The sequence below is a fragment of the Peromyscus eremicus genome, chromosome 1 (assembly GCF_949786415.1).
Source record: "Peromyscus eremicus chromosome 1, PerEre_H2_v1, whole genome shotgun sequence".
NCBI classification, from domain to species: Eukaryota; Metazoa; Chordata; class Mammalia; order Rodentia; family Cricetidae; genus Peromyscus; species Peromyscus eremicus.
The window spans coordinates 119106567-119117991 of NC_081416.1; the positions used below are offsets into that span (position 1 = coordinate 119106567).

Here is an 11425-nt window from a genome sequence, read left to right on the forward strand (position 1 = left end):
ACCATCAAGACTCGAGTGAAATCACACAACCTGCAACTGTGAGGGACAGGGTTGGAACCCGGGTCCCAGATCCAGCTGCCCCAAGCTGCTCCTTGCTGCTTACAGGAGTCACAGCTCAGGTATATCTCCTAATCCCCAGCTTCCTTGGGTTATATTACCTCGGACAAGTCATTTACTCCCCCAGCCCTGTTTTCCCTTAGATAAAACAGGAATGGTGCTACCATGCCTGTCTCTGAGATAATGCACTTGAAAGTTCTTAGTGTGTCACGTGGCTCTGAACACACACTCAGGACTGATGGTCTAACGGCTCACCATGGCTCCTAAGAATGAATGCATTGGGGATAGAGCCATCCCCTGGGCTGAGAGGTTTCTGGGGTGCCCATTTGTACTGGGCAAGGAAGGCTACAGAAAGGAAGAGAGACTGCCTTACACTGTAGTGACCTGACCCTGTAGCCGAGAATGGGGCCCAATTCTGGCTAGCCACAGCTGAAGAGTAGGGTATTAGTGGTGTGCCCCTTCCAAATGCAGTGTTCCCAAAGTGTAGCCCAGGAACGTTGCCCTTCAGAGCTGGGTGGGGAAAGGGGGGGGGCCTCTAATTTTAGCCCTCTAGTTAGAATCATAGGGGCCAGGACCCATGCATCTGAATTTCTGCCAGTCACCTAGCTGTTGTGAGGGTCACGAGTGCCTGAGGTTCTAGGACAAACACAGAAGGTTTCTCCAACACCACTGCAGTCCTGACTTCTTGGCTGCTGGGGACAGGCCACCTGGTGAGGCCAGGGCAGAGCAAACCCTTCTTCCTTCTTCCTCAGTGTCATCGAGAGGCAATATGTCAGAGGGGGTGAGTAGCCTGGGCTCTTCTTCCCTGGTCCCCTTCCTCCCTACACCTTTGGCAATCTCTCTGGGGTTCTGATCCATCAAAGGGAGGAGGCTTAGCAAAGATCTTGGCCAAAGGTACTATGCAAGATCTCAGCAGGCCCATATGCCAGTGGTTCTGGCTGCTGAGGGGAAGTGGGGGAGTGGGGGCAGGCAGAGTTGTCCTTCCTTCTACATGACTCCTTTCTGCCCAGGTGGGCACATTCCGAATGGTCCCTGAAGAGGAGCAGGAGCTCCGGGCACAGCTGGAGCAGCTCACAACCAAGGACCATGGTCCTGTCTTTGGTCCATGCAGCCAGCTGCCCCGCCACACTTTGCAGAAGGTGAGGTGCTGGGGTCGGAGGGGGTGGAGGAGCGGGCTGGGACAACCTGGTAAGGGGCACAGTAGGGGTGGGGTGGACATGACGGAATCCTCTCTTTTTTAGAGAAGGCCCATTCCCACTCTCTAGGTCATCCTGGACATGAGAGACTGGCCTATTCTAGAGACTATCCTAAAGGTCAGAGCTATTGCAACAGCTAGGTTAATCAGTATTCAGACCACCTTAATCTGAGACTCCAGCCTGGAGCCTAGGGGCCAACCTCAACTCAGGTGTAAGGAACACTGCTTCAGGAAAGCGGCCCTGGTGAACGAGGGTAAAATGGCTGTGCCCAGAGGAAAAGCACGAGGCTCAAGTCCTAGGACCAGACACAAAAATAAGGGCTTATGTGAGGTAGCTCACTGGCTAAAAGGCATTTGCCATCAAACCTGACCAAATGATTTTGATCCCATGGACCCACATAGTAAAAGGAGAGAACCAACTCCCGCAAGTTGTCCTCTGACTTCCACATGAATGTCACAACACACACACATACACACACACACACACACACACACACACACACACACACACACACGTGTGCCCCCCTAAGTACACATGCAAGAATAAATAAATGCAAAAGGCAATTAAAAACACAAAACAAAATAATAACTAAAAAACAAAACAAATCCCCACAATGAGTTGTGGCAAAAATTAAAAACACAGTTTAGGGATGGAAAGATGGCTCAGTGATTAAGAGCGTTTTTTTTTACTCTTGCGGAGAACCCTGACTGGATGCCTAGCACCCAGTGGTGGCTCACACTATTCATAACTCCAGTTCCAGGGGACCTGATGCCCTCTTCTGACCTTCTCAGGCACCAAGCACACATATGGTGCACAGACATACGTGCAGGCAAAACACTCACATATACAATGAATGAATTCAATCAGTTAAAACACTGAGCGTCGTGTTGGGTAAGAGCACAGAACACACGGGCATTTGTTAGAAACACTTGTTGTTGTCAGTGTCTTGCAAACAAATCCACGCTAAGCCCTTTGACTCTCTCCAAATGCCTATGGGGAGCAGGATGCCACTCCTTGGCCCTTGAGGGCAGAGCTGCAAAGCAGTAAGGCCCAAACTGCAGCACCCTGGGTACTCCCAGCAGGCCCACTTAGATGTGAGCCTTTTCACACATGCCCTGCTCCTCACCAGCACCTATCAGTAACTTCTGCCCCCCTCCCCGCCCCCCATTCCAGGCCAAGGATGAGCTGAATGAGAAGGAGGAGACCCGGGAGGAGGCGGTGAGGGAGCTAAAGGAGCTGGTGCAGGCACAGGCAGCTTCCGGGGAGGAGCTGGCCCTGGCGGTGGCTGAGAGGGTACAGGCAAGGGACAGTGCCTTCCTCCTGCGCTTCATCCGTGCTCGCAAGTTCGACGTGGGCCGCGCTTATGAGCTGCTCAAAGGTAAGGCCTTCATTGGAGGACTGGCCATGCAAGGTGGGAGGAAGGGTTTTTTTTTTTTTTTTTTTTAAAGATTTATTTATTCATTATGTATACAGAAGAGGGCGCCAGATCTCTATACAGATGGTTGTGAGCCACCATGTGGTTGCTAGGAATTGAACTCAGGACCTCTGGAAGAACAGTCAGTGCTCTTAACCTCTGAGTCATCTCTCCAGCCCTGGGAGGAAGTTTTGAGGAGGGTGTCAACCCTTTCCACACTAAGAAAACTCCCTTATGCCATGAAGTAGTCACTGTCTTCATATTGAGCAGTCCTGAGGATCACTGGGGCTCTCTCTGTTAGTGGATGCATGGATGGATGGATGGATGGATGGATGGATGGATGGACAAAATTAGATAGTCGAGACAAGATTTCTAGAAGACTCTCTTCTCTGTCAGTCTTGGAACTCAGTGAGTAGAATTCACGTACCACATTTAGACAACAAAGGAAGGTGTTTCCTTTGTAGCTCCACCTTTGGCTCTGGAATGTTCCAGATGGTGAAGCTGTGCCTCCTCCATGCACTTCCCTGACACTAAACCTCAACCCCGGGGAACCAAAGATGGTGCTTGCCTTGGGAATGGGGAGCTGGGACAGAACTGCCATGGCCCTGCTGGGTGGAGAAAACATTTCCTGAAGAAATCGTCTTTGGTGTCTATAGAGGGTTGAAGCAGGTGATCTGTGGCCTACTGGCTTTACCTTTTTTACTTTTCTCCTCTGTCCCCAAATGTCAAGTCAGTGCCAGGGCCCACCACTGTTTTAGGTCAAGGAGCACAAGCATCCGGTGCTGTTGTGGAACTTACTACGTTCTATTGGTGGAAATAATAAACCTGACAGAGAGAATACACAGGTAGAGTGTGAGTGACGGGGGTAAAAGACAGAAGACTGAAGCTGTAAGGGAAGTGTCTAGAAATGCTCCCACTCATTTCTGAATGAGTGACACCTGAAATAAAGGGACACCTGAAAGTAAACCCCAAGGAAGTCAGACATCTGAGTAACGGGGCAGAGGGAATAACAAGGCAAATGTGAGGTAGGATAAGACTGGAGTGTTCTAGAACAGCAGAGAAGTTGTTGGCAGTTTCTTGGCAATTGCCCCCTAAACCCATCCCCTGGGCCCCAGGTTGGGGGTACAGATGGCCACATGAAGGCAGGGACCTGTTCAGGGTAAGTAAGAATGGCATTTGTGGGAGAAGTAGGTGCTGCTAGAATTAGGAAGGGCCCCCGAGTCTAGCTAGGGCCTTGGGTTTCCTCAGCACTGCTCACCCACCCACTCAGTTGACCCTGTGCCCAGCTGACAGTCTGTGCCTTGTCCCCAAGGGAAGGAATGTAACACATACGATTATCTTCTTAAGTAGGACTGCACGTCATATCTGCACAGCTCACAACGGGGACACTGTGAACCATGTGTAATTGCCACAACATTTGGGGGAGACAGGCCAATCTTGCGGAAGGGAACCATGAGACGCAGACAGTTGGATGTCCTGTTACGGACAGACAGCAGCCAGGCCCCTGATTCTCACCATGTGCCACCTGAGAAGGTGGGTGAGCATGGCTGGAAAGGCTCCCTACATGGCTGCGTGACTCTTCCTCTTCCAGGCTATGTGAACTTCCGGCTCCAGTACCCTGAACTTTTCGATAGCCTCTCCCTGGAGGCCGTCCGCTGCACTATCGAGGCGGGTTACCCTGGTGTCCTATCCAGCCGGGACAAGTACGGCCGAGTGGTTATGCTCTTCAATATTGAAAACTGGCACTGTGAAGAAGTCACCTTTGATGAGGTCAGCTGGGCTCTCTGTCCTAGCCCTTGTCTTTAGTGTTGGGTTCCCCAGGAGGCAAGGTCTGTGGAGGGGCGAGGGCAGGCGGTCACCTGCCTCCAGGCCTTTTCCAAACAGGGAGAGAATTCCTAGGATGTTCCAGGGCAGCTGGGAAGCAGCAGCTCGGCAAGTGGAGCCCACTGGCCTGGTTATGCCCAGCAATGCCAAGTGGAGGCAGCAGCTGTGGGCTGTGAGCCGACGGAAACCTTGCCAAACACTGAAAGCTGAGAGCATCAGAGAGATGGGGACCAGAGGGCTGTGGGCTGGAAGGTTCTGGAAGGTACAGGTTCTGTCCTCCTTAACCATCTGCTTTCTGTACGTTCATAGGTTTAAGCCCTTGAGAAGTCTGATTAAAGGGAAAAAAAAACAAAGGATTTTTTTAATTCTTTTTTCTTTCTTTCATTTTTCCTCCTTTCTTGTTTGTTTTGTTTTGAAACAGAGTCTCAGGCATCCCAGGCTGGCCTTGAACTCACTATGTAGTTAAGGATAGCCTTCAAACTTCTGCTCTCTTGCCGTGCAGGGGTTACAGGCATGTGCCGACATGCCTGGTTTTATGCAGTGCTGGGGACCGAACCCAGAACTGCACACATGCTAGCCAAGTCCTCTACCAAGTGAGCTAAGTCCTGGCCTTCTCCTGTGTTCCTAAGTACACTAGTGTATGTGAATAGAGGAGACTGTTTTCTTCACCTTTTCTACTTTTTAAAATTAATTTATTTATTATGTATACAGTGTTCTGCCTGCATGTATGCCTGCAGGCCAGAAGAGGGCACAAGATCTCATTACAGATGGTTGTGAGCCACCATGTGCTTGCTGGGAACTGAACTCAGGACCTCTGGAAGAGCTGCTAATGCTCTTAGCCGCTGAGCCATCTCTCCAGCCCCCACCTCTTCTACTTTTTAGACCCCAGACTTTAAGAAGAAATTAGATTGCACTGGCCAGCCCTTTGCTCTAGTTCAATGGTGATGGAAATAGCCAGCATCCCTACCTTACGCCTGCTCTTATTAAGGATGTTACTAGGCCTTCTCGGTGAGCAAGATACTAGCTTTAGAATTAAAACTTTAAAAAAAGAAAGACATATCATTTGGGGGAGGAGGGTTGGAGAGATGGCTCAGCAGTTTAGAGGACTTGCTGCTCTTGCAGAGAGGACCTGAGTCCTGTTCTCAGCACCCGTGTCCGGCAGCTCAGTCTCCTGTCACTCCAGCTTCAGTGGAACCAACATCTTCATCATAAATGAATGATAATAAGAGTAAAAATGAGCCAGGCAGTAGTGGAGTTGTGCACCTTTAATCCCAGCTACACAGAGAAACCCTGTCACATAATAAACAAACAAACAAACAAACAAAACAAGATATATATATATATATATAATTAGGCCTCTCTACATAGTCCTGGCTGTCCTGGAACTCACTATGTAGAACAGGTTGGCCTTGAACTCACAAAGATCCAATTGGCTCTGCCTCCAGAGTGCTAACTAGGATTAGAGGTGTGCCACCACAACCTGAAAGATTTATATTAATTAATTAATTAATTGTTTGTTTTTGTTTTTTGAGACAGGGTTTCTCTGTGTAGTTTTGGTGCCTGTCCTGGATCTTGCTCTGTAGACCAGGCTGGCCTCGAACTCACAGAGATCCTCCTGACTCTGCTTCCTGAGTGCTGAGATTAAAGGCATGTGCCACTGCCACCTGGCTCTTATATTATTTTTAATTATGTGTGTATGTGTGTGTGTGTGTGTGTGTGTGTGTGTGTGTGTGTGAGTGAGTGCTAGTTCCTGGGAAAGCCAGGGGCATCAGGTCCCCTGGAGCTGGAGTTACAGTTCCAGGCAGTTATGAGCCAGCTACCTGATGTGGATACTGAGATCCAACTCAGGTCCTCTGTAAGGACAGCAAGGTTTCTTAATCACAAAGCTATCTCTCTAGCTCCAACTGAAGGTATGTTTTTTTTTTTTTTTTTGGTTTTTCGAGACAAGGTTTCTCTGTGTAGCTTTGCGCCTTTCCTGGAACTCACTTGGTAGCCCAGGCTGGCCTCGAACTCACAGAGATCCGCCTGGCTCTGCCTCCCGAGTGCTGGGATTAAAGGCGTGCGCCACCACCGCCCGGCCGAAGGTATGTTTTTTTAAAGAAAAAAAATGTAGAAACATGAATTTTTCTTATTATGTTAATAGTATCTATTCTTTTTAGAATATACAAAAAATTGCGAACAAAATCATCTATAATTCTGCTACCTAGTTTTTTTTACCACTATATCCTTCCAATTTATTTTACACACACACACACACACACACACACACACACACACACACACACACTTTTCTTATAACTGTGGGATCATCAGTCATTCTTGGTGGCACAGGCCTGTAAACCTATCTACTAGGGAGGCTGAAGAAAGAGGACTGATTACAAGTTTAAGGCTTGCCTGGGCTGTAGAGTGAGTTCAAGGCCAGCCTAAGTCAGTAAGACACTGCCTAAAAATTCAAAGTGAAAAGAGGGCTGGTGATATAGTTTAGTAGTTTGCAATACCCCGGGTTCAATCCCCAGTACTGAAAAAGAGAAGGGGGAAGGAAGGAAGGAAGGAAGGAAGGAAGGAAGGAAGGAAGGAAGGGAGGGAAGAGACAGGGAGAGAGAGAGGGAGGGAAGGAGGAAGGAAGGATCAGGGAAAGGCAGATATCACAACAACAGGCAGGGTAATGGTGGTCGGAACTGCAATTCCAGCACTCAGGAGTTGGTGGTAGGAGGAGCTGTTGTTCAAAGCTAGCCTGGACTAAACAGTTTCCAAGGCCAGCCTGAGCTACAAAGTGAGACCCTCTTAAAAAAACAAAAAGAACCAAGGGCTGGAGATAGAGCTCAGTGGCAGAGTGCTTGTCTAGCCCATCCAAGACTCTACCATTGATTTCTGGCACCAACAGACAAACCAAAGCATAACAAAATCAACAAGAGATTCTTCTGTGCAATGTCGTGACGAGTTCCCCATGTTGTTAATGTTTTACATCATTTTCACCGCTCCGCAATGTTCCATGGCTTAAATTTCCCTTCATTTCCCTCCTCTCTTACTGGACACTCAGGCTGTTTCTAGTGGTTTCCAACATCATAAGAGTGCTGGGATAAACTCTGTGGCTTCTAATCACGAACATGACATTTAATGTTATTTTATTGGCGTGTCTTCTGCGAGGGGGAGGGTCCTAGATGGACATCTGCGGCAAATTCCTCCAGTGAGGCATGTGCCGGTGGCTCCCCACTCAGGACCCCAAGATTTAATCACCTCTGTGGGTTGGATCTTAAACCCTGCTCCCTGTGCTTTAGGCATTCTGATGCTGGAGATCGACTCTGGGGCCTCCTGACTGAGCCCCATACCTAGCCTCTGTGCTTCTAGATCTTGCAGGCATACTGTTTCATTTTGGAGAAACTGCTGGAGAACGAGGAAACGCAAATCAATGGCTTCTGTATTGTCGAGAACTTTAAGGGTTTCACCATGCAGCAGGCAGCGGGGCTCCGCCCCTCGGATCTCAAGAAGATGGTGGACATGCTCCAGGTGAGACCTTGGAACCGGTCCCGTAGGAACCTTTCACAGGTGGGGAGGCTTGGCCTGGTTTCCCAGTTTCCCGGTGCCGGAAGGGACCTGAGGGGTTGGCAATCTAGTGTCATATAGAGCATGACAGCTGTAATCTCAACCACAAACACTTGCGTGGTGATTGAGTGTGTTAAGTACATGGGAATGATTTCATTGACTCCTTGAGAGGGTTCTCATCCACATCTTGGGCTTCGTCTCACAAACCTGGAAACTGAGGCTCAGAGGTTAAGTGACTTTGCAAGGTCACACACAGATAAAGTGGCAGAGGCTGGATTTGACTCTGTATGAGTGATCCTGGAACCTTAGGCTGTCTGGCCATGTATATCCTGCTGCCTCTTTTTGCTTGTGAGTTTATCCTGAGGAAAGGATATTTCTAGCCCCCTTCTGATTCCTTTATAGACAGATAGCCCCCCAGTCTCTTCTTTGAGCTACCTTATATTTGCCTTACATACATTGGAAAAGAGGAGGTTGGATATGGGTATGGCAGTTGCTGAAGGACAGAGGCATGACAAGGATGTCCTTATGGTCTATAATGGTTTGTGGTCCACCCAGTGGACAAGTGGTTTGAAAAAACCTCAATCGCCCCGGCTGAGGATACTGTTCTATCCCCAGCACTGGCTACTGTGGCACACGTCTGTACTTCTAGTGCTCGGAAGGAAGAGGTGGGAAGATTGGAAGGTCAAGGTCATAACTCAACTATGTCATAAGGTCTGCTTTGGACACATGAGACCCTGTCTCACAAAACCAACAAATAATACCAACACACACACACACACACACACACACACACACACACACACACACCAAATACCAACACACAAACATGGAACACCCCCCCCCCCCAACACACAATCACCAAATAACCAAGCAAACATACCACTTCATCCTTTTTTTTTTTTTTAATTATTTCTAGGGTTTCATTTCTGTCTCTGTTTTGCATTATGGGATGGCTTTAGGTTGTGTAACTTGCAGAGTTTCCTCCCTACACCTTGGAGCCAAAGTGAAGTCAAGGTTCTCCAGCGGCTGGCCCCGGGATGGGCTATCCTCCAGGGCAACACATGATTGATGTTGGACAAGTCAGTCCTCACTCCACGGGGAGAGGCTGTCTGTGTCTGTCTGTGCATGTGTGTGAGAGAGCATGTGTGTGTGTGTTGGTAAGTAGGAGCCTCTGAGACCACCGGGGCAATGGGGTGGGGGGATCTCTCTCTGTCACTACAGGACTCATTCCCAGCCAGGTTCAAAGCTATCCACTTCATCCACCAGCCATGGTACTTCACCACCACCTACAACGTGGTCAAGCCCTTCTTGAAGAACAAGTTGCTACAGAGGGTGAGTTCACAGCTGCCTCCTGAGCCTTCCTCAGACACTGCACACTGGTCCCAAGTTGAGGTGGACAACCCTGACAACCCCACATGGAGGACTGTCGAGAAAGACATCTCCAAGCAAAGACGTCACACAGCAACTCTGTCCTTCCCTCCTGCCTCTTCCTCCCACACAGTTGTCCTGCTCACTTTCCTGCAGGTCTTTGTTCACGGAGATGACCTGGATGACTTCTTCCAGGAGATTGATGAGAGCATCTTGCCCGCTGACTTTGGGGGTACACTGCCCAAGTATGACGGCAAGGTGGTTGCGGAGCAGCTCTTTGGCCCCCGGGTCGAAGTTGAGAATACAGCCTTGTGAGGAGAAGCCCTGCCATGTGACCTGTTAGCATCCTAGCCCTCCCTCAGCTTTCCTGAACCCGAGACTGGGAACAGGAATGCCTGAGGTGACTGTGGTTTCCCCAGACTTCTCTAGGTTTAGGAGAGCTTGAGTGGCACCTCATCCCAAACTGACATAGAAGGTAGCCAGGCGAGGGGATGCCCTTAAACAGAATACTTGTGAGGCAGTTATAGTCCCACCTGCCTCTGCAATTATAGGGCAGTGACCTTGTGAGAAGTTGGATTTCAAAGACTAATTAGGCTTCTCCGTGATTTCCTTTGTAATCGCTTTGATACTTAGGGTTTGCAAGGTGGAGTTGAAAGCCCACTCACATTCTGTAAAACGATTAAGATGCTCTAATGATTTGACAAACACAGCAGCTGTAGGCAGTTAAGGGGTTTCCCACGCAGAATTGCAGGGAGGGAGCAGCTTGCATTTGGGATGAACAGTTGCATTTGGGGTGACCTGCTGCTGAGTGACCTAGGCGCTAAGAGCTTTGCATCTTTCCAGGGTGGAGATGGTGTCCCTTCCTCTCCACCTATCTTAGGTGGGGTCCTCGGGGTGGGTCCCCCTTCACTAGACGCTCTCTTTGCCTTGTTGGATGGGTTTGACTTAAATTCATATTTGATATCTTCTCTGAACACTTAGTCCTCGACAGACAAATAAAGTCATTCTTTGTCTTGTGTCAAGCTCTTTTGTGATGAACTTATGACTTATTTAGGGTTTCTATGGCTGGGATAAAACAGTGACCCAAAGTAACCTGGGGAGGAAAGGGTTTATTTCATCTTAGCAGTTTGTAGTCCATCAACCAGGGGAGGCAGGGCAGGAACTCAGGGCAGGAACTGGAGCAAAAGGCATAGAGGAGTGCAGCTTACTGGCTTGCTCGTCGTGACTTGATCAGCCTGCTTTCTTATAGCACCCAGGACCACCAGCCAAGTGTGGCACCACCCACAGGGAGCTGGGTCCTCCCACATCCGTCATCAATCAAAATGGGCCCCACAGGCCAATCTGGTGGGGTATTTTCTCAACTGAGGTTTCCTCTTCCAAAAAGACTCTAGTTTGTGTCGAGTTGATATGAAACAAGTTGGCACAGCTTACATTTCCCAAGTCTGTGTGTTTTGACAAATACAAATGTTTTCCTCCTATGGAGCTGGCTTCCACAAGTGCACAGTGATTTTTGAGCGCTCATTTTTTTTTGTAACTGAGACTTCCTGTCAGAGCCTCCTCTGCTTGCTGGGCACGTGATTTCCTCTTTGGCCGGCACTGCCTCATGGGGTATGGGGCTCCTAAGTGTTGATTGCTCCTTCTTCCAAGATGAGCTCCTGCTTTCCAAGCTAGTAGCAGACATTCACTCCTGAGGTCTGGCCAGTGGTGGTGGCCTGAGGTGAGAGCTGACTGGCCTGGTTGATTGCCTGCATACCACCAGGTAAGTAAGAGTCATTAGCTCTTGCCTGTGGGGTCACTGCTTCATTAGCTACATGAAGAATTCTTGGTGCTGTGTAAACAGAACTTTCTGTCTCTCCAGCAACTCCCAAATACCTGGCAGCTGCTTCCCAAATAATTGACTCGGAGGCTTAATATTACTTATAAATGTTTGGTCGATGGCTCAGGCTTTTTATTAGCTAGCTCTTACATCTTAAATTAATTCATTTCTATTAGTCTATGTAGTGCCACGTGGCTGTGGCATTAC

The 11425-nt window shown here is 48.9% G+C and overlaps 1 protein-coding gene across 1 annotated transcript; it reads left to right on the plus strand.

The window, feature by feature from the left end:
- On the plus strand, positions 1 to 10424 carry Rlbp1 (retinaldehyde binding protein 1). The gene is made up of 8 exons (XM_059253306.1): positions 1 to 119; positions 810 to 838; positions 1068 to 1196; positions 2427 to 2631; positions 4259 to 4437; positions 7840 to 7998; positions 9256 to 9366; positions 9559 to 10424. Exons 2-8 carry the CDS (start codon positions 827 to 829, stop codon positions 9715 to 9717), a joined length of 954 nt encoding a protein of 317 aa, XP_059109289.1. The 5' UTR covers positions 1 to 119; positions 810 to 826; the 3' UTR covers positions 9718 to 10424.
- Positions 10425 to 11425: the final 1001 nt, after the last annotated feature.